At 42.3% G+C, this 27,709-nt stretch overlaps 1 protein-coding gene across 4 annotated transcripts in view; it reads left to right on the top strand.

Annotated features, from left to right (window-relative positions):
* Nucleotides 1-26,129, top strand: part of RTEL1 (regulator of telomere elongation helicase 1) — a 44,672-nt gene extending 18,543 nt beyond the window's left edge. For 2 of the 4 annotated variants that reach the window (XM_064730042.1, XM_064730041.1), the window contains exons 19-36: nucleotides 584-624; nucleotides 1,375-1,460; nucleotides 2,227-2,304; nucleotides 2,988-3,065; nucleotides 4,250-4,393; nucleotides 5,147-5,262; nucleotides 6,743-6,866; nucleotides 8,018-8,171; nucleotides 9,708-9,862; nucleotides 11,823-11,918; nucleotides 13,000-13,207; nucleotides 14,394-14,531; nucleotides 15,211-15,327; nucleotides 17,016-17,258; nucleotides 18,659-18,829; nucleotides 19,674-19,859; nucleotides 20,355-20,458; nucleotides 24,766-26,129. In XM_064730042.1, coding sequence (XP_064586112.1) covers nucleotides 584-624; nucleotides 1,375-1,460; nucleotides 2,227-2,304; nucleotides 2,988-3,065; nucleotides 4,250-4,393; nucleotides 5,147-5,262; nucleotides 6,743-6,866; nucleotides 8,018-8,171; nucleotides 9,708-9,862; nucleotides 11,823-11,918; nucleotides 13,000-13,207; nucleotides 14,394-14,531; nucleotides 15,211-15,327; nucleotides 17,016-17,258; nucleotides 18,659-18,829; nucleotides 19,674-19,859; nucleotides 20,355-20,458; nucleotides 24,766-24,840 — 2,314 coding nt within the window. In that variant the 3' untranslated portion in view covers nucleotides 24,841-26,129. The remainder of the gene's footprint in view (nucleotides 1-583; nucleotides 625-1,374; nucleotides 1,461-2,226; nucleotides 2,305-2,987; nucleotides 3,066-4,249; nucleotides 4,394-5,146; nucleotides 5,263-6,742; nucleotides 6,867-8,017; nucleotides 8,172-9,707; nucleotides 9,863-11,822; nucleotides 11,919-12,999; nucleotides 13,208-14,393; nucleotides 14,532-15,210; nucleotides 15,328-17,015; nucleotides 17,259-18,658; nucleotides 18,830-19,673; nucleotides 19,860-20,354; nucleotides 20,459-24,765) is intronic. The other 2 variants (XM_064730043.1, XM_064730044.1) reach the window with 2 other exon arrangements.
* Nucleotides 26,130-27,709: the final 1,580 nt, after the last annotated feature.

Genomic DNA, 27,709 nt, shown 5'->3' with positions numbered 1-27,709 from the left:
TTGTATGTCCTATAAAAGTATATATGTTAGGTTTTTTCCCTGCATATATAAATTTTCTGGGAAAACAGTACACAAAACTACAAGGCACTAAAAAAAAGGATCATAAAGGCATGAGAGAATAGGGGAGTTTTCAGTCAGGTGTGGAAGAACATAAATAATCCTGCCCACTGGAGAGCAGAACTTCTTCAGCCAAAGACAAAGTGATTTATTGAGTAATAACCATAGTAACCAAACTAATTGCAGCAACACCACACCTAATTGTAATGTTAGTCAGGCTTGGCAGACTTCCTGGCAAAAGTCACACATGTGTTGCTACTCATGTGGCTGCCATTTCTACCTGAACATTTTGAAATATTGAAGCTTAGATCATCTTCAGAGCTATCAATAAGAATATTTCATAGTATTAATAAAATGTAGTCAAGGTATTGTTAATTCTTGCCCTCGGTGTTGGTACTTGCCAAAGAAGGGAGAGCAACTGGCAGTCTGCAAATATTATTTTAGATGAAAGTCAAAGGAAGTCAGTGTGGATGAAAAACATAGAAAAGGAAATGCAATGGTGTTATTTGATTTTTCTTCTTTGTAGGTTTTCAGAGGATTATTTATCTTCTCTGGGGAAAACAATTGGTAAGTGAAGTGTGTGGATTTCAGAAATGGGTTCATGCCCAGGATATTTGGAAATTTAGAAAGGGAAATGCTAAAGAAGATGCAGTAAGAGAAAGATAAAGGATTGCAGTGCATAGCTTGCTGCTATCAGGTTTTCCATGTTTCTACTTGCTCAAGGCAACTGGCTGCTGCAATAGCACATTAAATTGAGTCTCTGGTTTCATATTTCCAAGTCTGGACTTCTGTCAGGAGTTTGTGTTTGGATCAAAAATGTGGTTACTAAACACAGTCAGAAAGTGGCTCAAACTAGGAAATCAATTCCCAGAGATGATGCAGCAGAGCAATTGAGAATCACAGGAAATCAGTGCAATTTTTTGTAACACTTTAGACTGTGTCAAGCCTGCCTGAAGACAGCATTTATTGTTTTGGTAATCTTTTATAATAGAATTACAAAGTCATAACACATAAGGACAGAATAAAAGATCATCTGTGTAGCTTGGCTAACATGATTGAAAAGAATCAGTTAAATCTAGAAATGCTTGAAGGATGTGGAGGAAGAAATGAAAGCTAGTTTGGCTTCAAACTTACACCTTGACAAGATTATCAAATTATTTTAAGAAATTGAACAACTTCTAATACATAATCATTCATGTCAAGAAAGTAGAAAATATTTGGGAAGGAGGCCACACTGTTGTTTTTCCTCTGCAGTCCATGTTCTCCATCCCAGGATGAAAATGCCCTGAGCTGCACTCTTGTCTTCTCTCCCTGCAGGCAACCTTGTGCGAGTTGTGCCACATGGGCTCTTGGTGTTCTTCCCATCCTACCCTGTCATGGATAAGAGCCTGGAATATTGGAGAGTATGTTCATTGCTCTGCCTTTGTTAGGTGGTTTGGTTACTTGCATCAGGCAGCTTGTAGTTATTCCATTTAACTATGTTAAATTAAAAACCTTCTATTGGACGTGGTTGTTGCTCATGGAAGGGAGTTGGAACTAAATTATTATTAAGGTCCCTTCCAACCCAAAATGTTCTGGGATTCTATGAAAAATTTTTTGTTAGTAAGTAAATTATAAAATCTGGAAGGCAAAATCTCAGGTAAGGCTTCTTTTATTTTGATCACAATATACTGAAGTGCAGTGCTGTAGAAACCAAACCCAAAAGAATCTTAATATATTATTCCATCTGATATCACATTTTATTTAGTTCACTAGACCTTTCTCTGAAAAAAGGAGGAAAAAAGTCCAATATGAGCATTTCTTCTTTATTTTTAATTTGCAACCATTGCAGCTGTAACTTCTGGTACTTCTGTGCTCATGAGTTGAATGTCCCTGGTGAGATTTGCCAGAACAGTTTTGGTTTAAATGCTGCTTGAAAAGGCAGGGGCAGAGGTTCTATGCTGTGGAGTGGGACTGGGAGGTGGGTGCAGCAACTCTCCCATCTGCCTGATGCCTGAGGTGCTCCAACTGCAAGGAATCACTGCTAATGCTCTCAGGGGGTTGCACGTTTCTGCTCCCATCTCTCCCAGTGTTTGGCAGGAGAGGAGCAGGCTGTGGTGAAGAAGTGTTTCTGTTCTTGTGGAGTGAGCTCACTTGGCATTTCTGACCTGCTCCTTCTCTTTCCAACAGGAGCATGATTTTGCCAAAAGAATAGAAGAAGTGAAGCCGATGTTTGTGGAACCCAGGAACAAAGGAAGCTTTTCAGAGGTCGATTATTTCCATTACATACTTTCATCATTTTCAGAAATTGTTTTTATGTTTAATGACCTTTTCTAAAGTGTGTTTGGGTATGAAACACCCCAAGTTTTGGCCTAGAGTGAAAGTAAAACTCTGACTGCTACTTTGAAGTGTAGTTTTGCTGTGCATCCTTCCTTTCCTCTCTTGTCTGGCCATACAGGGTTCAGTCTTCATTTAAATCTGGTGACGTAAAGCAGCCAACACACACAAGTGCTGAGTAATCGAGCTGGTGGAAAGCTGTCACTTCAGTAGACAGCATTTGTGAATGTTCTGCAGGACTTTTCCTCCCAGCTCATCCTGCTTTGGATGTTTAACAATTGTACAGTGTCATCCTATTTATTTATAGCCATTCTGTTTGTTTCTTGGAATAATTAATGTTTATAATTGCTTTCCTGTTGTGTCTATTTTACTTAACAATCTGCAGAAACACAGGATGGTCCATCTTATCAGAAGTACCTGAATTTTTTTGTGCTTACCCAGATGTTTTCTGGATTTCACAGTGATATGAGGATTTTACTGAGAAAATGGCTTCTCACACTTGCAATTAGTTGACAGTTATACTAAGCCAAATTAATCACAGTTTAGATCTTAGTGTACAAAGATCTTAGTACAGGATAATACCATTCTTCCTCTTAAACTTGTTTGTATTTTAGGTTATTGATGCCTACTATGATAAAGTCGCCTGTCCTAAGTCCAATGGAGCTGCTTTTTTGGCAGTGTGTCGGGGCAAGGTAATGTAACTGAGAATTTGTTTCATCTGAGGTCATATTATATAATTGATAAGAAAAAAACTTCCTTTTGGATTTAAGTACCTTTCTTATTATTCGACTGTAATTATATACGGGGAAAAAACAAGTGCTCTGAAGCTTTTTCAAAATTAGGTCACATTTCTGTGTGATTCACTCTTGTTTTTATTGGAGGGACACATTTTGATTTCTCTGAAGTGGATGAGCATCATACTTGCATTTCATGTAGGCTGCTCACTGAAAACATAACCCATTAGATGAGAGCAGCTGTTCTGGAGAACTGTAATGAAACAAGTTAAAACAACACTGTTGCAAACCAAACATAATGCTTAGCCTTAAAACACTTGCTTTATTAACTTCCTGTTCTGTGCATTTGATGGCCTTTCCTTTGCATCTTCCAGTGCTGGTAAATTGACTTATGTTTATCAGTGGAAATACTGGTGAAATTACTCTTTGAGCCTTTTTGCTGCTGTTTACTGTATACCAGAAGAAGTTACAACTTCTTTTGCAGCTTTGGTCCCAGTCTCCAAAGAGGCTGTTGAAGTGAAGAAAAGATGTGGCTCTCTCAAGTATTGTTGCTGAGATTTGGATAATTGATTCAGCTGAAAAAGAAAACAGCTTTTTTTTTCCTTGATTTTTTTTTTCAGTCTGTTCAACTTTATTCATTTCACAAAGTGATTTGCCAGCACAGTGAGCATGTGTAGGACACATGAGTGACAGATACTTGATGGAATGTCAACAGCACAGCTGCTGGGCATGGCACTATGGTCTGGTGAACCTGGTGGCTTTATGTTATTGCTTTGAAGTGATTCTGTTAATTTTTACTGTCAGAGAAGATTTGCTATGTTGTTATGTCTTGTCAACAACCCCCAGGGTGTGAAAGGTTTAAACAAAGGTGTTGACATGTTCTCAATACAGCTGATATTATCCAGGAACAGGACAGCTATGAACAGGGTTTGCTGAGCTGTTCTTTGGCAGAGGAAAAAGTCAAGTTTAAACTCCTGGTAATAAAAGAAAAAAAAATCTAGTTGAAATTATTCATTCACGCTATTGATTAACTACACTAGACCAGGGAGGTAATTGAATGGAGAAAAAGGGCCAACAACTGCTGAATTGCTCTGAAATGTCACTGCAAACTCTATTGAGGATGGAAAACTCTGTCCTTGCAGGCCAGTGAAGGCTTGGACTTTGCAGACATAAATGGACGAGGAGTCATCATTACTGGGCTTCCATTTCCCCCTCGTATGGAGCCCAGAGTCATTTTAAAGATGCAGTTCCTGGATGAGATGAGAAAAAGTGGTGCAGGTGGACAGGTAAGACTGGGCAGCTTCTCACTCTTGGCTGTTTGCATGTTCTTGTCATTGGTTCTCTCTCTTGTCCCAGTGGGTTCTGGCTTTCCATATCCTCTCAGTCTCGTGGGACCATGAATATCAGAAATTCAAACAGCTTGGGAATTTGTCACAAATCCAGCCATCTTTTTTAAACAGTGTTGAAGGTTCCATGTTCTGGAACAGTCTTAAATATAGGCCCTAATAAAGGTTGTAATTAAAGTTTACAAAATCTTTGTATGTTTGTTATCCATCTCTCATTCTGAGGGATGTTTTACATCCAGAGAGTGGGTGGGCAGGAAGAATGGCCTCTGCTGGCTGTTTTGGGAATGATTGTTTTGGAAGTGTGGTGGTGTGTGTCAGGCTGTTTGGGTTTGGTGCTCTATTGCTTCAGGCACAAGAATGAATGACGTGACAATTTAGTCTGATCTACAGTCTTAAAGAATATGGAGAGTCTGTTGTACTGCCAGGGCTCTGAGTGCACCATACAGGAAATAGCCTCTCCAGCTTGGACATTGCTACTTGAATTTTCTGTGCTCTGGAAATCAGATGTGACTTTTGAGTCCACCTGTCTTTGGTTTTCCTCAGCTCTTTGAGACTTGTCAGTACATCTGGTTGATATTATCCAACATCTGTGCTTCACTTTTTATTTCTTTAGGTAAAAAATAATGGCTGTACAGCGCAGAGAATACATTTAACATGGTGAACAATGTTAATTCTTCCTCCTACCTCTTGCAGTATCTGTCTGGGCGTGAGTGGTACAGTCAGCAAGCGTCCCGGGCTGTCAACCAGGCCATTGGCCGGGTCATCAGGCACCGCCAGGACTATGGGGCCATCTTCCTATGTGACCACAGGTAAGCCCTGGCTCACCAAATCCCTGAATATTTGGGGTTGGAAGGAACTTAAAGCTCATCTCATTCCAACCCCCTGCCAAGGGCAGAGACACCTTCCACCACTCCAAGCCCTGTCCTACCTGGCCTTGAGCACTTCCAGGTTTTGGGGCATCAATAACATCAACAGCTTTATATTCCAACATAGGTGCTGGTATTTTGAATATAAATGTACTGATGTTGCTGTTTGGAAAAGGCTTCTGTTCATAATAATAAAATTAATTTATATAAATATTGCACTACTTCATAAAACTGGATTGTTATCGTCTGCTGCCCATCCATGTAGTCTTGGAGCTGCAGAAGGAGATTAATGATTTTAATGGAGAATAAACCAATTTTCGGAATTCGTGTTTGTAATACCATGGGAAATTATGTGACAACAATTTATGGTCTTGGATTTTCTCCATCTTTCATTTGAGATGGCAATCATCAGCACTGCTGGGTTTTGAGAGAAGAAGAATGGAAATGAGGACAGATTGTTACTGAAACAATACTATTTATAGTCCTATATAATCCTATATTAACATTATACTGCATTAATATCCGTTTCTGTTATGCTATTTATATTGTAGACAACAGGAGTTTAATTGGTAGTACATGGAATCAGCAAAGCCCTTTCTTCTGGAAGAACACATCACCCCATTATATTTACTGCACTGTTATGACTTTGTGTTGCTGCTCCTCTCTTGTCCTTTCGGATAGTGTCTTGGTTTGAACAGACAGGTGTCTGCTAAGGAAGGCAAGAGCCTCCCTTGAAATGGAAAATGTAAATCCCCTCCCTCCAAATTATTATAATTTTGAAATTAAGGGGCTCTCAGGCAAAGATATGGGAGTAGAAAAACCAGTTCTTTATTAGGAAAATAAAAATGCAGTAATACAAAACAACACTAACAGAGTCAGAATGCAACCTGGCACCCTGTGGATCAGGGTGCTGGCAGCAGTCCCATTAAATGGTGGCTGCAGTGCTCTTGCAGTGACAGATGTGGTTCTGTTGGAGTGTTCACCCTTGCAGAAGGGTAGAGTTTTCCTTTGAAGGTCCAGTGGTGGTGCAGATGGGCCTGGACTTCCTCTGGGAATCCAGTGGGAAAAGGCTGCTGTGGTGTTCCAAATCTCAGAGTATATCCAGGTAGGAATGCTTGGCTCCTCCCCCTGGGTGGAGCATCTCCCAATGGGATGATGGAATTTTATCAGTCATGAAATGAGGCTCAGTAGCCCATTAACAAAAGATATCTCCCTGGAGGGAGGAGGGGTGGAAGAGAAAAAGAAAACTGCTCCACTTGGCTTTAACACAAAACTGCCCCACCTGGTTCTAGCAAATGGCAATAGAATACACACTCCCAGCCCCATCTTGCATTGCAGCCTAAGACAGATAGTGATCCAGGGTTCTTTTAATTAATTTAGCCCAACCTGGCAAATAATTCTCAGGTTTTCCCATGCTGCCCAGGTTCACAACTTGTGATGTCAGGGGCAAACTGCCCTCATGGGTCCGACCCTACGTGAACGTTTATGACAACTTCGGGCACGCGGTCAGAAGCGTCTCCCTCTTCTTCCGTGTTGCTCAAGAAACTGTAAGTGTCTTTTAAAAACCCCCACAAAATGAACAACCACCTTCCTGAATAGTGTTGGAAACTGGGAATGCTAAGCTAGGTGGGAGATGTGAGAGAATCACAGGTGATCTCAAATTGGAAGGGATGCTTAAGGATCACTGAGTCCAGCTCTCTGCTCCTCACAAGCCTGCCCAGCACGGGGTCACTTGTCACTTCTAAACACTGGAAGATTTACTGGAAGGAGGTATGCCTCATCTTTCTCCATGAGTGATCTGGGACAGGATGTTGTTCTTATGCTGGGCAATTCATTAGGTTACATCACAAAAATAACTTCCTCTTCCAGCTCCTCCTAAACAAACATGTATTTATTGGCTGGTATGCAAATCCTGGAACTGATATTGGCATCCAGAGGCTTTCTGTCTCAGGGAGGGGTTATGTGTGTGGAAGGATCATACCCCAAAATTTAAATTGAAGCTGACTAGTAATAAAGAGTAATAAAAACCATCAGTTGTTATTGCAGTTCAACACTGGGTCATCTTTACTAAAACAGCTTCTCTATTAGCATTAGGAAGCTGATGTTGTCTGTAATAGTTCCTTGATTTAAAAAGTAATATTGTAAAAAGGCTTCCTAATTCACTGGAGAAAGTCATAGCAAGAAACGGGCTGGAAGCCAGAATGGGAAATTCTTTGTTTCCAAAACAGAGGTTAAGATTAAAATAAGCACTTAAAAATTTCATTTGCAGACTTGAACGGCTTCCTGGAAGATGCTTTAGCCAACTACAAGGCTAAAATAGTTGTTCAGGCTGATTAGTTACATATGAATGATGCTGCAGGACTTAATGATCTTTTCTGATTATGAGTGACAGTTTCACGGTAAATCAAAACCACAGCCCGATGTGCTTTGTCAGAAGGAGCTGGTTTTCTTTAGCAGGTCCTGATCCTTTTTCTGGTACCTGGTCACTTAGAGTGCACTTACTGCACTTCAGCTATGTCACCTGGGAGGTGTTTGATCCTTTTTTTCAAAAGCCCATAAACCCAGAGTGTGTAAGTCTTGCTACCAAAGATTATTTGGGGAAAAGGAGATGTCTTTGGATGGTTGCTGAGATTTTTGGTCACAGCTGGAGTGGAAAACTGGTCTTTGCCTATTGTAACACTTTGTAAACTGTTTGCAGATGCCCCCACCCCTGCCTCAGTGCCCTCCTGGACATGCTGGTTCCCTAAGTGAAAGCAATGCAGCACCATCTACTTCATCTGAGCAGGTCCTCTCCCTGCAAAAAGCTAAAAATCTGGATGACCATGTTCCAAGTTTGAAGAGGAAAAGGAAAGGTAATGTTTGGGTCCTCACAGATGCACCTTTTTGTTTTAAGCTGACAAGGAGGATCAAGAGATTAGAAACTGAAATGGGAGAGAAAGCAAGGAGGGCTCAAAGACTGATGTAAAAGTCTGGTCAGAAGGGACACAGTTAACCATTAGAAAATGGAGGAAAATAGTTGCAATTGCAGAGGAAATTGCAGAGAAAAGAGGCAGATGGGGCTGGCAAAACTGTCCCACAGATGAGGAGGAGTTTTTGGTGGAGTGCCAGATAGTTTGGAAAATAAGACCTGGAAGTCTCTTTCTGCCTAGAACTGGCTTCCCTATGTCCTCATTCCATCCTGTTGTATAGATTACTCTTACTCAGTAATCTAAGAAAACAAAAAGAACATGGGAACAAAACAATCTTTAAAATTTTGTGGGTAGAATGCTAAAGAATAAAGCATTTCTCATGTCAGATATTCTTTCAGCACTCTAGACTACTTGCTGGTTTGGAATAGAACAGTGAAGTTTGTTTAAAGCTGTGGTTCCTAATCAGTTATGAGTGAGGGCAAGTTCACATTGCCTTTAAAGCCTGGTAACAGCCAGTGTGATTGCTGGTTATTGTTAAAAGGGTTTACTTTGGCCACCACTTTTTTCCCCTCTCAGTTTCCAACTGTGCACTTTTTGCTCCTTTATTGATTTGAGTCCGTCTTTTGTGCAGTTGCAGAGTGAGCAGCTGAGCTGTGCTGAACCAGTTTATTTACCTTTCATACACTTGACTGCCAGACCCATCTCAAAGGATGGGCTGGAATGTGGGACTGGAGGTGAAGGGAGGAAGCTGCATTTCCTGTTTAATAGAGATTTTCAGTTGCATTGCATCAGCTGTAACGTCAAACTCCCCTGTAGTCATACTGATCATAATATACTCCCATTCTTATCAAGATAGTGGCTTTCCTCAGTAACTGACTGCTGGAGTAATTCCACAAAGTAGTGGAAATACATTTTGTAGGTAATGCCTTACAGAAATAGCAAGCTGAGACTAATTTGACAAAATTCTTATATTTGAAACCTGGATTCTGATTAGTGAGAATATGTAATTTGGGACTTTGGTAACTGTCTTTTGGGTATTGATACTATAAGAATTGTCAGCTTTAAAAAACTTGCTCTGTTTAAAAGTAATAAATCATGGTTTGTACCAAAATCTCTTAAAAACTCTGGAACTCAGTTTTGGGAAAATCCATAAATCTAAAATAATTGAACACAGCTGCTGCAGTAAGACTTTTTCCCATTGATCCTACACCATTTTGGGGTTAAGTGACTTGAGGAAAAGTTTGAGAGCAGTCTGCCAGATTGTGGTAACAAATGCTTGAGCAATTTTGGAAATGATGTATAAAAGCAGTCTGCTTACTAAATTATATAATGCAATTTTGCAAGAGGTGGAAGATTATTTAATTCATCAACACATATTGTGGGTTGCTTTGTAAGATGGGGAGCTATCACTAAATTAAAGAAAATGCAGGAGAGCATGTGGAGTGTGAATTTGTCTCCTGTGTTGTGCTGTGATGGCAGTAAATGGAGATGGAGCACCCAGCCTGTGTGTGGAATATGAGCAAGAGTTTGTCTCACCCCGAAGAAAATGTGTTGGGCTCCTGGATGCCTTGGAGCGCAGTGAGAAGAGCAGTGAAGATGCAGAGGAGGAAACTGATTTGCAGGGAGAGGAAAAGGTAATGGCAAAATACTTCCTTGTAAGTAAAAATTGCAGGCTCTAAAGCAAAATGGTTTTGGCATCCAGAGAACCAGCTCAATTCTCTGTCGAGAAAAGCTCACTGTAATCAGCACCAGTAATTGCAAGTTCTCATAATTAATCAAAGGGTTTCCTTGCCACTTTGAAGCAGATGATTGACAGGTATGTGCTTGTTCTGTGCTCCAAGGCTGCTGACCAGAGATTCCTGGAAGTTAACCAGACTTTCTGAGGAGCAAGGAGCTCTCAGAGAAGGGATTTGTAAATACACAATTTGTCCTGGGTGGACTCTGTGTCAACACTTGGTATGAGACTAGATATTGAATTCAAAAAGGGATTTTCCCCAGAGAAAGAATGTTGCTGACTTGTGGAATATTTTATCTGAATCAAAAATCCTCTATCACAAGATCAACAAAGCTGCTTCTGTACTGTTAATTTTCTTTCCTCTTGGACTGGTATTTTTGATACATCAGTGATTAAGATGTGTTCTTACTTTCCCAAAATCCCTGTTTGCAGTAGTTGGAGAGGTTACTGCCTTTATTTGGCTGCAGTATTTTACTGTTGGCTTGCAGACCCATTTAGCAATGCCTATTGCAGCATTCTTAAGTACTTTCCTCAGGGAAAGAATGCCTGAGGTAAAATGTGTAAATGTAGGAGTGTCTGGGGGATATCTGAGTAGGCCCAAGGACATGAATGGAGACACGTACAGATCAGAGGGAATGTACAAAGGGCAGCAAATATTTAACTTGTGTGCAGCCAAGCGGGAAATGGGCTCTGTCACCCATTGGGTAGCCATGACATTGACACCAAAACCTATTCTTTGGAAAGCCTGGCACATTTCCAGGGACTTTGGTAACTCAGATACAGAATATTCTTAATACAGCTGCAGTGCTTTTGGCAGAGCTCAGCATTTCCTGGAGTTAGGTAAGCTGATAAACCCAATAGCTTGATAGTTGCTCAGGTCCACTTCCATTTGTGTATTTGGCCTATTTGTGCATCTGGCGTTGCTGCTTGTCTGAGGCTTGTGGAGAGCTCTGGGGTCACCCTGTGCTGCTTCCAAATTGATGACCTGATCCCAGCAGTCTGGTGAGTGTAGTTCTGAGACAGGCAGTGGCTCTCAGGCAGCCAGCTTTCACTCTGAGTCCAGCACTGAGCATTGGATTTGCACTGAGGATGGACTTGGTGTCATTTCCTGTCTTCACCATTCAGCATAGTGTCTGTGTTATCATTTTTCCTTTAATCAAGATTACACTGCACTCTTGATCCCTAAATAATGAAAGTTTAGCTGCTCTCATTCTGAAAGAATTTGCTTTGCCGTCTCAAAAATTCACAATACAAATAATAATTTCTCAATCCATTTAAGTAATAACAGTTCCCCGTAATCAGATTTCTTTGTGAGTTACAGCTCATGTCTAGGAAGCCTTATTTCTGCTGAATCATGCTTTTCAATGTGCTGCCTTTACACAGCACGGGACTAAAAGGATGGTTTTGATAATTTTTCTGATTTACTGTATGTATCATAAATATTTGACTTGCTGCTTATATTCCAATTCTTCACTCCCTTATGTAAAGAGAATTCCAGGCAAGAAAGTGAAGGGGAGTGTGAACACTGGTTACACACAGTCTGTGTACACTCTCAGGCTGTCCTGTAACAGTCTGCTGTGAGTCCAGCTTTACTTAGCCAGGAATTTGCACCCTCAAGACCAACTTTGTCTTTAATTTCTTCTAGTTTGGTCTCAGTGAGTTGTCCAGTAAATTTCTACCCTCTAGAAACAGGTACGTGCCCAGGCTCTGTTAAAATAATTTAGGTTGACTTGTTCCACTTCCTTGAATGGTATCACAAACTGGGTTACCAGGTTTTACTGCTGGAAATAGCTAAATTAAATGGGCAACAACTCTGAAAAGTATTTTGTACCTTACTTACTTTCTTTTCATCTTCACAGGCACATCGTCTGTCCACGCTTTCTCTTCAGTATGAGAAGAGATTAACAGATGAGCAGAAAGGAGGAAGGAAGAAAATAAAGCTAGTCAGCAATACAGTATGTGTTTCCCTGTGTCTGTGCCATCCCTTTGATTTATAGATTGCTTTAATTTGAATTGGAAATTTCCAGGCAGACAGATACGTGATGCTAGAACAAGTGTTTTTTCTCCAAAATGTAAATATTTATCTGTGCATATCTGAAAGCTATTTGTTGTGCTCTTTCCCAAATCCAGACATCCCAGACCAAATCAAGCACAGATCCACATAGGGTGGTAGGTGAAAAGAATTGTTTTCTGACACTGACTGTGTTGTGAACAATTTGACCAGGGTGGTGTTGATGGTTTCACTCTTTTTGATTAAAATGGAATAGTTCAGTTGGCAGGGACCTACAATGATGAGCAAGTCCAGCTGCTCTGGTAGAGCCTCAAATGGTTGAACTGACCAGTTTGGGGTAAGGGATCACATATTACCCCCATGAGGTGGGTCATGGTTGTGTGTTAGCTCTGCAGCTGTGCATTAATGTTTTGACCTGTCTCCAAACCCAGTTAACTCATTATGCAGCTAATTGCTTAAGTCACAATAAATTCAGGAGAATTCCCTGGGTGATGTGAGTGCCAGTAGTTGTCCAAGGTGCTGTCCTAACTGGATATTCCCTGTCTGACAATCTGCCAAGCACCTGGCAAACGAAATTGATCCCAAAGCCGGTAATACCCAAGAGAAGATAGAAGGAAGAGAACAGGTTCATGCAAAAGGTTGTGTTTGGAGTTTGTTGCTATCTGATGTCATGATGAGTCAGCTCAGCCTCCAGCTTTGGAATAGATGTCATTTTGTTAACCCTTCTCCTAAGAATAGAATTGTGCAATGATACTTGGCTGCCTTCTCTAGGAATTTTTCTTGAAGTTATCTGTTTTAGCACTGGGCAAGATGAATTATGGGGGTGACTGCCATGGTTTAATGCAGTGGTGCTGCTTGCTGGGCCATTGGACTGGATGACTTCAGAGGACTTTTCCAACCACAGCTGTTCTATAATTCCTTTCGTTATCCTGTGTGCTGTTGGCATTGTCAACTAAATTGCTCCACCTGAAATTAACCCCTCACGTGCTGCTTTTGCCTAATGAGGGGCGTTTCCTGCCTTGCAGCAGGAGCGCAGAGCGGAGCCGGCGGAGCCCAAGAAGGCGCGGGCCACGCTTTACATCGCCACAGTGAAGGACACCCTGAGCCAGCAGAACTATGAGCTCTTCTCCAAGGCTCTGCAGCAGTACAAGAAGACAGATGACTTCCATGCCATGCTGTCCCAGATGAGCTCCCTCTTTGTAGAGGATGAAAAGAAGCACGTCTTGCTGCGAGGTACTTTCGGAGTGTTTGTGCATTGGTGTATTTGTAGACGTGACTTTTATCTTTTAAACAGGCTTGAGTACTTCAGAAATGTTTTAGATGTGAAGTACAACTCAATTAAGATGATTCATCACTTTATATTCCCAGATAAAACAGAAGATTTTCATCAATCTGATCATCATGTGTTAGCTCATATCTGGACTTGAAGAAATCATATTCCGTGGAAGTTTGTGTTATTTTAAGCCTTGTCTAAAATTACAGTGACTTATTCCTGGTAGTTTGGAGATCAAGAGTGTGATTGTGTGAGTTGGGGAGATGCCTTCGTAAGAGTTCGGTGCTAAAGCAGTAAATAGAATACAGAGAAATTTTCTGTTAGATAATTGTGAGTATAAAACAAAGGATCTGGGCAAATGTGGATACTTACTGCATTGGCAGGTTTTTTTATTGCCTTTGAACAATTGTACTGATAGGAACTGAATTCCCACCAAGATTTCTTCTATTTTCTGTGTAATTTTTCCTTTCCCTCTCAGCTTGTGAACAAAAGCATAGATTTTTCTGTGACTTTTTCATGGACTGAAATAATAAATGCATAGTTATGCATTTATTTATAGTTTCAGGGAAATTCTAAGGTTAAAGAATGGGAAACTCAGTCACTTGGTTTCCCAATTTGCTATGATCTACAAAAATAAGAAAATATTTGATCATCAAATCAAGGTCTAAATCTAGTTTTGGAAACTGTCAGGCACCTGAAACCTAAAGTTGTTTTAATGGTTAGGGTTCTGGCTGGCCAGCATTTTGTGGTGAATAAGTAACATAGGATGTAAAGTTAACAGTTCATCAGTTATTTAAAGTATCTAGCAGTTACTTGGATCTCATGGTTTCTGAGGCACCTCAAGGGCTGTTTCACTGCGAGGTGAGTTACTTTATATTTACCTTGAAAAAATGAGGTTTTACCTACTGATAGAGATAATATATTGCTCAATGTTTGCATGATAGCTGACGTTTGTGTAATTTGTAAGTGTGCTTATTGTATAAATATTAGATGAAAGCATTTATATTTTAATTTATTTAGTTGCACCTTTTTATCTAACCTTGAAGTTCCGCTCTTGTAGCTTTCCGTAGCAATTATTGCCTGTTGTGGATTGATTTTTTTTTTCCCTTTCTTTTTTTCTCCTCTTTTCCCTCTCTCTGATGCAAGATTTTTACCAGTTTGTTCGACCCCAGCATAAAAAGCAGTTTGATGAAGCATGCTGCAATCTGACTGGATTGGGCTGTGGCTACAAACCTGAGCACAGCCTCCCACGGGAGGAGAGGGAGATCCTGGCCAAGAGAATGGGTGAGAGCTTGGTTCAGTTCTAGCATTTGAAGAAATATCCTTGTTCACCCAGTCATAGAGCAGGATGTGAGATGTGGAAATGCAAGGAAGTTCAATTTAATCAATACTGAGCTAAGTCTCTGCTCTCCATGGTCCTCTTGCCTTCTCTTGAGCTGTGCAGATGCCTGAGCATTGGTTACTGCAGAGTTGATAACGATGTAATTTTGTTTCAAAAGTGGATTTTACTGATCTGTTAAAATAATTTACTCTGGGGAATTAAACAACCTTGTGTGTGACTTCTTTGCTGCCCACATAGTGCCAGCAGAGTTGTGAATAGAGGGTGATTGTGTCCTCACAGAACTTGTCAAATCTATGAAATCCTGGAGCAGTAAAATTCTGAAAAAATGGGGCGTTAGCTCATCATCAGAGAAATAAATCTATGTGGAATCCCAGCCTGGTTTGGGCTGAAAGGGACTTTAAAATCATTTCCACCCCCTGCCATGGGCAAGGACACCTTCCACTATCCCAGGTTGCTCCAAGCCCCATCCAACCTGGCCTTGGACACTGCCAGGGATGGGGCAGCCACAGCTTCTGTGGGTTGCTCAGGTGTTTTCAGCACAGGAGGGCTTACATTGAAATGCGCCATTCCACATTCATTCTTCCCTAAATTCGCTGTTAATGGACTGGGTTTGTTTCACAGAAGAAAAACAGAGCCAGCAGAAAAGTACATTCTCCAAGGCCTCATGTGCTCAACTGAACCCTGGGCTCCACCTGAACCAAGGAGGATCCCACTTGACAACAGGACTGAATAGTGCAGGTACCCTCCGTGTTTAATAAAATCCAGTCTATTGTGTTTTATTTCATCACTGACTGGAAGTTCTCCTGGGGCAAACCAACGTTCTTCATGCTTGCCTAGCACAGTGGCTCCCCCTCCGTAGGTGGGAGGGATGATAATTCAGAATTTTCAGCAAGGATTGTGCAAAACAAAACACAAAAGTCAATAAATTAAATCAAGTTGCATGTGAAAGAAACCAGCTGAAGCCAGACACTTGTACTAGAGGCTGAGCTGGGAAAAGTGGGGGTTGAGCACAGGTCTGCTGGGCTTCCTGTTTGTCCAGGGTCCATGAAAGGGAGCCGTGTAAGGAGTGTGAGTTAAGATTACGTCAGTGTGAATTCAGGTATGTAGAAACTGTTTCATTTTGTTTTTGGTGTAATGTGTACACTCCCTCTGTGGACAGCCTGGCTTTTTCTGCAGAAACAGAGAGTACTAAGTGTAATCTCTGTGTGCATCCCTCTAATCTCACTCTGTCCAGTATTTACCTTCAAGCTCGCGGGCTCATTTATTTAATTATGGGTTTTCCTGAGAACAGCTGGGAATTTTTTGTGTTTCTCACAAGGAAATGAGTAGGATCATTGGACAGCTTAGAAGTCTTTCTGTAGAGGACAAAGAATAGTCAAATGCTAATCCTTTCTTTAAAAAACAAGCCAGTTTCCTGGAAGGCTTTAAATACTTCTAATGTGTGAAGCTATACTGTTTCTTTTTATTTGTTTTTCCATTTTCTTTTCTATTTTGAGGATATTTGAATAAAGCAGAATCTTTAGTAATTTTCTTGTACTGAAATCATTAGAATGGTTTCACAGAAACTTGTTTCCACAAAAAGTAATTGAGAAAATAATAGGAGTAAATGGATATGTTATTTCTATGCCTCCTTAAGAAGAGAATGCTTCTCTGGAAATATAAGCAAGCTCTAGGATGTGCAATAAATACTGCTTATAAAATGCACACCCAATTTTTTCACTTCCACCAAATTGAATGAAGCCTGTGTTTTGAAACCTAATTATCTTTATTATCCAATAAAGGACTTTTAAAGATCCAGATACCAAAATATATGGCAGGTTAATTTAAATAAATTTCTTACCATATCCTTCATCCATATTTGCATGCCTGTGATATGCAAACCAGAACTTTTTTCTCTAAAACATACCAGAAATCAGAGAATTATATTGTAGATAAAGTTCACTTGGCATTTAGCAGAATGTTCCAAGCTGCTTCTATCTTTTGCAGACCTCCTACCTGGCTCTTGTGCTCTCTTGAGTGTTGTTTCAGGTCAGATAGTATTTTTGGACATAGTTTTCCTGTTAGGAAACACACACCCCACCCCTTGTCTGCCTTTATTATTGAGGAGTGAGAAATCTGAACTTTAAAATTACCTATTTCAGACCAGCAGAGTTGGTTTACCCACCTGTTTACCCTCATTCCCTAGTGACCTTCTGACACATTTCTCCATTTAAAACGATCAAGGAGCTCCAGAAGATGCTAAAAGTGATCCCCAGCATAATTTTGCTCTGCTGCCATTTCCAGGAGCAGGTGTGCCATGCTGGGCAGGTGGGGTTGGCTTCACCACTTTGAAATAGTTCAGGAATTCCCTGCAAATGTGAGAAGTGGGTGTGATGGAGTGACCTGTTTGTTCCTCAAGCCTTGCTCACGCGTTCTTTGTCTCCCAGGGCAGAATGCCAGTGCAGCTCCAAGGAAAGAGGCTGAAAAGGCTCCAGGCTCCAGGAGAGAGCATCACCAGGCCCTCAGGACTGCCTATCTCAGTGATGTGCAGAGGGCTTTGGACAAAAGCAGCTACAGCCAGTTCTATGAGGCTCTGCTGGCTTACAAGAAGACAGATAACTACGATGCCATGGTGTCGGTGATAGCAGCCCTCACCACCGAGAGGCCACAGGACTTTCATCTCCTACAAAGTAAGGGGTTTTTTAAAAATCACTCTTATTTATTTGAAAGGAAAGTGTGGGTGCTGTGGCCTCGTGTGAGGTCTCACCTTTTGGTTTAGCTACCCAGATCAGCAGAGCAGCTGGAGCAGTGGGTTCAGTGAATGCCATTCAGAGAGCAGAACATGTCAAGGTTATGAAATGTTATCTCTGTCTGCTCAGGTAGAAATTGTCCATTAAAAACTTAACACAACACCTCAGTAATTCCAGTCCTAACCTTCATCTCACCTGTTTTGTCTCCTCAATTACTACAATTGCTCTTTAGAAAGGACAATGCTGACTATTGAACTGACCTAATTTTATTCCCATGACCAGTGATTGCTGTACTGGTGCTAAGTTCTTAGATCACTTCCAGGTTTCAGGATAAGCAGTTAGGCTTTTGATTTACTATTCTACAGAGCTTCAGCTGAAAATATTTCTGGAATTGTGGTGTAATTTATTTTGTTAGAAGTGGTTTGTTTTGTTTTATTTTCCTTTCATGGGTTTAGTGATGGAAGAGTTTAGGGAGCTACAGGTTTTTAAAATTTGAAATTGGAGCTAATTGTTTGGAAGAAGAAGAGGCATTATATGCTGATCCTGACTGCCTCAATGGTGATATCTTGAATGAGACACCTCAGTTCCACCTTCTCCCAAGGTCTGAGGTGACTCTTCTGCTGGAAATGATGCATTCAGTGTCTGCTGGGAAATGCTGGTGGAATTTTGTTTGTTATCTTTAGCAGCTAACAATAAATATTCCACTGGCCTTGAACAGGTACCATAGTCTGCAAGTTGTGAGAGAATACCCTTATCCTGGTGTGTTAGGTAACTGTGAAGTTAGATTAGTCTTGGCAAAGTGGAGAGTGGAAGAAAATTATCGGTGTGAGTCATAACCTCCCCCTGAGCACTCTTTCAGAGTCACTGTCTCTATTGAACAAATGTTTTGACCTCAGAAGCCCTTGTGGTAGAATTATCTTTGGCAGTCAGTCATAATCGGGGTTTTTTAGAATTTCTGTACGTGTGTTGTGAATCCTTGTCAACCAAACAGTAGCAAGAAATTTCCTTCCTGAGAGTCTCTCTGGATATATTGTGTTCTTAGATCACTTCTCAGGTGAAGTGCTGGAGTGGGTGTTTATTCTGAGCTGTACAGAGTGGAAGAATTTCAAGACAAATTGGGATTATTTTCAGTACTAAATACTCATCTGCCTTCTGGCAAGGAAAGCCCCGTAATTATAAAAATCACAAAAGCATCAAGTGTTTCACCAAGCTGAATATACTCCGAGGAATCTGACTGATATTATTCAGCTTCCAAAGAATTTCTCCCCTTCAAAGCAAGGAGTTTTCCATGGTCAGGCACTGATTTTCCTATGCACTTGTCTGTATTTTCTTTTGGCCAGGGTTTTACATGTTCGTGCGTCCTCACCACAAGGAGCAGTTCAGAGAGCTGTGCAAGGGTTTGACTGGAATGGTCTGTGGTGATGGAGAGAAGCAATTGCAGCAGTTGGAGCAAAGTGAAGGGAAACCCCAGAGCGTGGAGAGCTGCACAAAAGGAATCAGCCACAAACAAGGTAGGGAATGAGCAGTTGTCACAAGTTTAGAATCGTATTTATTATTATGATGGGTAGGGCTCAACAGCCTCACAATCATGGAATCACAGACTGGCTTGAGTTGGAAAAGACCTTAAACCTCATCCAGTTCCACCCCCTGCCTTGGGCAGGGACACCTTCCATAGACCAGGTTGCTCTGAGCCCTGTCCAACCTGGCCTTGAACACTTCCAGGGATGGAGCAGCCACAGCTTCTGTGGGCACCCTGTGCCAGGGCCTCAGCACCCTCACAAGGAGGAATTTCCCCCTAATCTCTAATCTAAACCTGCTCTCCTTTAGTTTAAGGCCATTTGCCCTTGTCCTATCACTCCCCACCCCTGTGAAAAGTCCCTCTCCTGGCCTAGGGCCTCCCTGCCTGAGATCTGTCAAGGAGAATCAGTCACTGGTTATCTCTGCACTGGGTTAAGAAAACCACACTCAGGCAGGAGTAAGATAAAAGATAACATGAGATGGAGAAGTGCAAGGGAATAAGAAAGAAACTAGTTGTAGTTCTGCCATGTTTAAACTGTGAAATGTGTTAAGGGTGAAGGCAGAATTTTTACATCTAAGTGGGATGGGAGCAGGAGTGGATCAAGGCCCATTCTGTAGGAAGAAGTGCCATGGAACTATTTCAATATAAAGAGTCTCTTTCAGTAATATTGCATGGGTTAGTATCTATCAAAAACATCTGTTGCCAAGCACTATGGCATAAAAACTAGTTATTTAAATTTGGTTTTCTTCTTATACAATGACAACAGAGTGAATTTATTGCTGACTTTGTTTTCCATGATACAGGTTCATACACTGGTTTTCTCTTTTTCTCCCCAGATGCAGCCCCTTCTAAGAGTGGGGCACCAGAAAAAATTCAGAGTAAGATTTCCTCCTTCTGCTTCAGCCAGAAAAGTGAACTTGAGTTGCCAAAGCCTGAAGTGTCCAAAGAAACCAATATTGTGAGAGCACCCACAGACTCTGGAGTTGTGCCCATCTTTCCCCTAGAGATGGAGCCAGAGTGTGGTAGGTACAGGAGAGAGTTGGGATGTAATTTTCTGATTTCTGGGAATAAAGATAAATTACAGAAATGAGACTGATGGTGTATGAAACCACTGATTCCTGTCTGTATTTGCTCAGGTGCAGTGTGATTGGTGTGGTTTGCTGAGGAGAATCTGTACTTTCTGTGCCTTGCATGTGCTCTCAAAGTTCTTCATTGTCTTCATCACAATGCTTTAGTAGTTTCCTGAGAACTTTAGGGATTTTTTTCTTGACAACTTCCTTGTAAAGGAAGGATGTAACCCGAGTTCCTACTGGGATCTGAGGCATCAAGAGACTGTGAGGTCACTTGAAAGAAATAATGTGGCAGGGCACATTATTTGAGGTAGTTCATTGCACTCATGGTCATTGTTTTCTGGACTGCACTGGAAGTGTGAATACATGAGAATTTCTCAGGTGATTACAGGAATTTAGTCATTTCCTCCCTCTCTTTCTCTCTCCTCACCCTCCCCTCTGTTCTAGGAAGATTCCACTGCTCTAACTGCAAATCCGAGGATGATGTGCCTTTTAAATGCCCATTTTGTGACTTCACTTGCTGCAAAACGTGCTGGAAGCAGTTCTTAAAGGTTCTCCTGTTTATTGGTTTGGTTTTCCCAAAACTGCCGGGGAATTTTTTGCTTTTCAGGAGAATGATGTGAACAAACCTGGAATCAGAATTCTTCTGTTTCCAGAAAGAGCACCCAAATGCCAATGGAAGATTTACCACTTGATCCATTGTTTCCCATGGTTTGCACTATGATTGGAGGTAGATCTCTGCCCTAAGATGGGTTTTTACACTTTGGCATCTTTCCGAGCTGCCTCCACATGTTTTCTGGTCTAAAATTACAAAGGCAACAAGTTGTGGAGTCAACTTTAAAAACACTTCATTTTTTTATTTAATATTTTAATGTTTATTTTTTTTTTCTCAGTTTCATAATTTTCCCCATCAAAATCCTATTGTAAAGCTCTGTTATGAGAATGAGGCAAACAAGGAACAGGCTGCCCAGGAAAGTGGCTGAGTCACCATTCTTGGACGGATTTGTGATATGTAGATGTGGTACTTAGTGGCATAGTTAAGAGAAACTTGGTAGTACTGGGTCAACCATTGGACTCTGTGACCTTTTGGGTCTTTCCCAGCCAAACAATTCTGTGAATCTGTGATTCTGAATTCCTGCTCAAATACCTCCAGTCTCTTGGTTTTCCCAGCTGAGTAAATTGAAATTCTTTAGGTAAGATGTAGCTGGTCCCAGGGTGCCTGGGTTTGGGAGCATCTTACCAGCATTTAATTCAGCAGCCAGATGTTAAAAGACTTCCAAAACCAGAATAATGCAAGAGTTTAGTGGTTTCTAAACATTCATGTGTGATGAGAAAGCTGCTGATCAGTGGAGTTCAGGAATATCCAAAAACAGTACAGAAGGAAAAGAAACTTCTTCAGCTTGTCAATCTATAAGCAAGTACAAAATCATCTGTTATTCCAAGTTCCAGAGAAAGATATTTTTCTTGAGAAGACATTGAATTGTAAGGTGAGCATAGAAAACATTGGACTGACATCCAAATAAAATATAGCAGCCAAGACAGAGTTGGTCCAAGAGGAGTATGGAATAAGCACAAGATCAGGATTGGAAGGGAGGTTAAATCTCATCTCATTCCAGCCCCCTGCAATGAGCAGGGACCCTGCCACTGTCCCAGGTTGGTCAGAGCCCCCTCCAGCCTGGCCTTGGACACTTCCAGGGATGGGGCAGCCACAGCTTCTGTGGGCACCCTGTGCCAGCACCTCACCACCCTCACTGGGAAGAGTTTCTTCCCAATATCCCCTCTAACCCTGCTCTCTTTTAAGGCTTCTACCCCTTGTCCTGTCACTCCAGGTCCTTGTCTAAAGCCCCTCCTGAGGAGGGGACACAGGGAGGTGCTGAGCTCTTCTCCCTGGGATTTAATGTCAGGATTCTGTCAGGATTGGAGCTGTCCAAAGCTTTTCTCAGTGAGGTTCAGACTGGATATCAGGAGACATTTCTATTCCAAGAGGTTGGTCAAACACTGGAAGAGGCTTCCTAGAGAGGCCCCAATGCTCTTTAATATTACAGTGCCATAACTTCTGTACAGCCCTTAAAGAGGTCAGGCACTTGGACTGTAGGAGCACTGTAGGTCCCTTCCAACTGGAGTGTTCTTTCTCTTCTATTTAGATATCCCATGCATCCCATTTCCATGTTTGAGGAAATGAGTCATGGGTCATTTGCTAATAATGATTTCCATATTTGCTACTTACTGAATAATCTTATTATTGATTATTTTTATATCTGCCACTTAACCTGATTAATCTTACTTACTGACACACCTGTAGTGATTAATGTTCTCTGTGTACAGGAGTGTTAAGTGGCTCATGATGTGATTCAGGTGTTGTTTGGTTAATGAAAAATCAAATACAGTCATAGAATCATTTATGTTGGAAGAGACCTTAAAGACCATCAGCCCAGCACCACCAGTGTGTTCACCTTAAACCACATCCTGAGGTGCCATAGCCACGTGGTTTTTGAACACTCCAGGGATGGTGACTCCGCCACTCCCCTGGGCAGCCTGTTCCAGTGTTTACTTCCCTTTCCATGGGGAAATTCCTGCTGTTGTCCAAACCTCCCTTCTCCCCTTGTAGTTTAGGATGTGACTTGTGCTGATGCAGAGATGCCTCTCGAGTGATGGGGCAGAGCTGTGCTGGTCATGCAGCTGAGAGGCAAACACAGCATTGCAAACAGGAAGCTGATCCTGTTTTCCCTGAAAGCAATCCCAGAGGAGCCATGTCCCACCACATCCATCCCCATCCCCACTCTTGCCCAGTGGGGCTGGACAGTCAACCCCATCCGTGTGTTTGGGACAGGGGTACCCTTACCAGCAGGAAATGAGCAACCATGTCCCAGCTCTGAGCTCTCATCAGATGGGACTGAGCTTTGTCACTCTGACAGGACTGCATTTAGAGCTCCTGTTTTTCTTTCCTAATAACTTACTCACTGTTTTTTCTGCTCCAAAGCCCTTTGGTGCATATTGTCCCACCGAGGAAGTGACTCAGAGCATCATTCACAATGCGGGGTTTGCAAATTTTCATCTTGTCCAATCTGTTATTTTAGTAAAACACTGGTGGGGAGAGGTGGTGAATAACTTTGGAAGCTTTTAGAAGCTTTTGGAGGTGCTTTTTCAGAGCAGATGGAATTCCCTGCAGCTAGAGGGGGATTAGGGGGTTTAGTGCTGGAGCATGTTGGGTGATTCAGTGTGTTAGGGGAAGCCTTGCAGAGCCTGGACCAGGATGTGCTTGTGTGGTTTTCCCCTCCAGAGGCTCTGTTGCTGCTTCCAGGTGTTTAAATGCATTTATTCATCTGGGTCTTCCAAGAAGACTGAGTTATTTTCATTTGGACTATCTGTAATATGGGGAAATAATCAAAGGTTTCACAATTAAATGTTACACTTAAAATTGCCTTTGGTAAAGCACTGGCTGTTGGGAGATAAAATGACCTTTCCTCTGCCCTTCAATTTTTGATATTTCAGTTAATGTCACCAGAACCAAAATCCTACTGCCTGAGCCTGCTCTGCAGTCTGCACCTTTTCTTGCAATGGCTCCCCAGTGCCAGAGGTTAGATGGGATATTGGCAAGAAATTCTTCCCTGTGAGGCCCTGGCACAGGGTGCCCAGAGAAGCTGTGGCTGCCCCTGGATCCCTGGAAGTGTCCAAGGCCAGGCTGGACAGGGCTTGGGTCCAGCCTGATTGAGTGGAAGGTGTCCCTGCCCATGGCAGGGGTTTGGAACTGGATGAGCTTTAATGTCCCTTTCAGCCCAACCCACTCTGTGGTTCTAATGAGGAATTTCCACACTTCAGGGAAGGCTGTGCAGTGCCACTGATGTAGTTGCCCATCTTTTTAGGCCTCCTGAGCTGGCAATCTTCTCCCCAAAAAATTTTTTAAAAGCAAACCCATTTGCTATCTCCCTTTTGAAATAAAGAGACCAGTTCGGTTCTACCAGTAATTTGCAAGCTATGAGAAGAGCAGTTTGGATTCATCTGCAAGTCAAATTACTTTAAAATTTATGATTAGTGAAGAAGCAAACTGAAACCTGAGTGAAGAAATGATACCTCATGTGTCTTCATGTCTCATGCTGCTAATGAGGAAGGTGTGGGGTGCTATGAAGAAATAAACGTGTTTGGTTCCCCTACAAAACTCTTGGCAATGTCCATGTGTGTCATCCATGTCCAGGTATGTCAGGGAGACATTTCCTTGTCATCTGTGCAAGAGGAAGCAGGAATTCAGGGAACTCAGGCAGTTGACAGGATTTTGCCCACAGGTGCAAGCTCTTGCAGCCCCACATTTCCTTATTCCTGTATTTCAGTCCCCCAGATGTGTCATAGCTGGGGCAAGCGCTGTAAATTCTGGTGCCACTTTGCATGGTGCCACAAAGCCTCCTCTCCTTTTTATTACTACCAAGGAAATAATTCACTCTGTGGTAACAGGGAGGTTGCAAACAGCAGATACCAGCTCAGGGACTGACAAATGGCTACTGTGGCTTGTAGTTCATATTGGCCAAAATGTGGTGGAGATATTTGATATCAGAGTGGTTTGGGTTGGAACTGCCATGGGCAGGGACACCTTCCTTAGACCAGGCTGCCCCAAGCCCTGTCCAACCTGGCCCTGAACACTTCCAGGGCTGGGGCATTCTCAGATTCTCTGGGAAAGCTGTGCCAGGGCCTCTCAGCCCCTCTGAGTACAGAATTTCTTCCTAAAATTTAATCTAATGCTTCCCTCTTTCAGTTTAAAAACCCTTGCCCCTTACCACTATTTGCCCACGTGAAAAGTCCCTCCATCTGTGGCATTTCCCCCACAATAAATCCATTCCCTGTGTGTTTTGTCTGTTGGTTTCTGCAGGTGGTGAAGAAGTGCCCCAAGTGCCGCAGTGATGTGAAGAGGCGGCGATTGACCCAAGTGTTCTTCTGGTCCTGATGGCACCCCCAGAAGGGGCAGGAGGCCCTTGGTGCCAGCAGAAGGCAGTGGCTGTGCTCTGGCTCTTGCTGAGCAGGAGCAGGATGGAGGCTCCTTTAAACCCCTGTGATCCTTGGCTCTACATTTTGAGCTGAGCATTTTCCACCAGAGGTGGTCAGTTCTGAAAGGTCTCACTGCAGACTGCAAAGCATTGTCCTCTGTTAGAGCTAAGAAAGTTAATTTTTTACTTATTTTATTCTCCTGTGGCCACTCTTAGGCTGAAATTTTATATCCTGGAGGCTGCTGTCATTTTATGGCCCCTTCAGGTAATACCAGATCATGGAAATACCCCAGGAATGCTCCTACAATGGAACTGAGCTGGCTGAGGGTGCCAGGCTACCCATCCCTACCCCACTGGTGTTCCTGGAAGAGGTGATTCACATTCACTCCTTGGCTTTGGCAGCAGCCATTGCCTCCAGTAGCAGAAGATACTGAAAGGATCATTTTTCACAGACAAATTCCACTGGTGGTTGGTGAGCAGAAGCTCCTTCTCACCTGTTGTGCGTCCCAAAGCCTGATTCCATCATCCATGGTGGGAATTTTTGGAATATGCTTCTAAGGAGGCTTTATTCTTCACTCAGTGCTGGTATTTCCTGTGCCTGTGTTACCTGATTTGCTTTCCAAAAAGAAGAATGATATAAATATTTTAAAACTTTTAAATTAATCAGGTTAGATGGGTTAAAAATATTCTTTAGTATTTCCACTCTCTGTGAGTAGTGGATATAAGTGGTTAACCTAAGAAATTGTATCAATTTTAAATCTTCTGTAGCTGCTGTTGATTGGACTGTAAAATAAAACCATTTTGTCTAAATTTTATTTGTTTAGATTAAAAAAACAGGAATTAAAAAAAAAAACAAAAAAACACACTAGCTATAAATACATTGGCTATTGAGTCCTAATGGCCCTGGTAGGAGCAAGTGGAAAGGTTGTACTCTAGATATTTTTCACATCAATGGCATTTGGAAAATTTTATGTTAATAAAATGTTATTCTTAATAAAATTGAAACGTGAGCTGCATTTTTACAGAGTTTGCAATTTCTCCTGGTTATATAATTCAAACCCAGTGTCTCTTCAAATCTCAGAGTTGCTGGCAGTGAAATGGAAACTTTTGTACTTCATTGACAATTAACAAAGGCTTTGGCAGGAATTGAGGTAGCTCTGGGCTATCATATTGTGTCTTGTTTAACTTTGTGGATGAATATTGCCTTCTAGTCATGTATCTATTCAGTGCAGCAAAACAGGAATAAATAAATCAGATAAAGTCCCGGATGTCTCAAAGTGTTCTATAAATACAGGTGTGATTAGAAATGAACAGAAGAATATTTGGAGTGAGGCTGGGGGCAGTGAGCAGTAAAATGTCATTTTTTGGGGGTAGCTCGGTGCCTGCATGTCTGTCCCAGGGAGCTGCAGCTGCCTGCTGGTGCCGCTGGAGGGAAACCACAGCCCAGCCCTGAGCATGCTCAGGAATTGTCTGCCCTGAGCTGCCAAAATGCTGCCAGACCCAGCAAGAGAGAAGGAAATGCTTGAGAGGTGTTGTGGGGCTGAATCACCCCCCACACTTGGATGGGGGTTGGCAGGGACAAATATGATGATGCTGCTTTTCCCCCCTGTCAGCTAAAGTAGTTTTAAAGCTGTGCCTTTTTCTGGTCTGAAGACTGCTCCAGCCTGGGGATGCTCTGTTCTGAGACAGGGCAGAGGAGCAATGCTGAGAACATCTCAGAGCCTTCCAGAGATTCACAGAATGGTTGGGGTTGGGAGGGACCTCTGGGGATCACCCAGTCCAGCTCACCTGGAGCAGGGGACAAGGGGATGCATCCAGGTGGGTTTGGAACATCCAGAGAAGGAGACTCCACACACCCTCCCTGAGCAGCTGTTCCAGTGCTCTGCCACCTCCATGGAAAGCTCCATGTTGAGGTGAAAATTCCTGAGTTTTAGTGTATGGCTGTTGCTCCTTCTTGCTGGGCACCATAAAAAGAGTCTGGCACCCCTTGGAGTTTTTATGTGCATTGATGAGATCCCCTCTGAGCCTTCTCCAGACTAACCAGGCCCAGCTGTGTCTCTTCATCAGAGATGCTCCAGGCCCTTCATCATCTCCGTGGCCCCTGCTGGATCCTCTCCAGTAGCTCCTTGTCTTTCTTGCACAGAGGGGAAAACTTGCTGAGGGTTTTTCTCCCCCGTCACCCAGGACAGTCCATTCCTTTGGCCAGGGAACTCCATTTCTTCATCTCTTACCCTTCAGCAGAGGGATTGCATTGCTGAAGAGCTTTGCAGTCACTGCCCTTGACCAGCTGAGCCCTCCAGACAAGCTCTGAAACACTCCAGTGTCCCACCAGTGTCCCAGTGCTTTGGTTTGGGGTGGGTTTGGGTTTGCTGCTGGTTTCTGGTGCACTGGGAATTGCACTGCAGTGGATCTGGGAATCAATCCCTGCTGTTGGTGGCTGGGGCAGGACAGATGGATGCTAATGGGTCCTGGAGATGGGAGAACTGGATGAGCTTTGGGTCCCTCTCAACCCAAACCCTGTTTTGATCCCATGAGACCTTGAAGAAGAGGATCCCCAGCAGTCAGGACTGTTCTGTCATCTGAAAACTTGTTGAATTTACAGGAATGAAAGACTGGGGCAGTTAATTAATTATAAAGAACAGAAAGCGAGAAAACTATTTCAGAAAAATCTGTATTGCTTTAGGTGCTTCTTGGAATTTATGCAAATAATTTATTGGTTGGGGGGACAAAAACCTATCCTGGACACTCCTTGCTGATTTTCAGAAGCAAATGACACATGGCTTACAGATCATGAAGGAAGTAGATACTAACTTTGTGATTGCCCTTGCC

Source organism: Zonotrichia leucophrys, chromosome 20 (genome assembly GCF_028769735.1).
Source record: "Zonotrichia leucophrys gambelii isolate GWCS_2022_RI chromosome 20, RI_Zleu_2.0, whole genome shotgun sequence".
In the NCBI taxonomy this organism is placed as follows: Eukaryota; Metazoa; Chordata; class Aves; order Passeriformes; family Passerellidae; genus Zonotrichia; species Zonotrichia leucophrys.
This window is presented reverse-complemented; position numbering and strand designations above follow the sequence as displayed.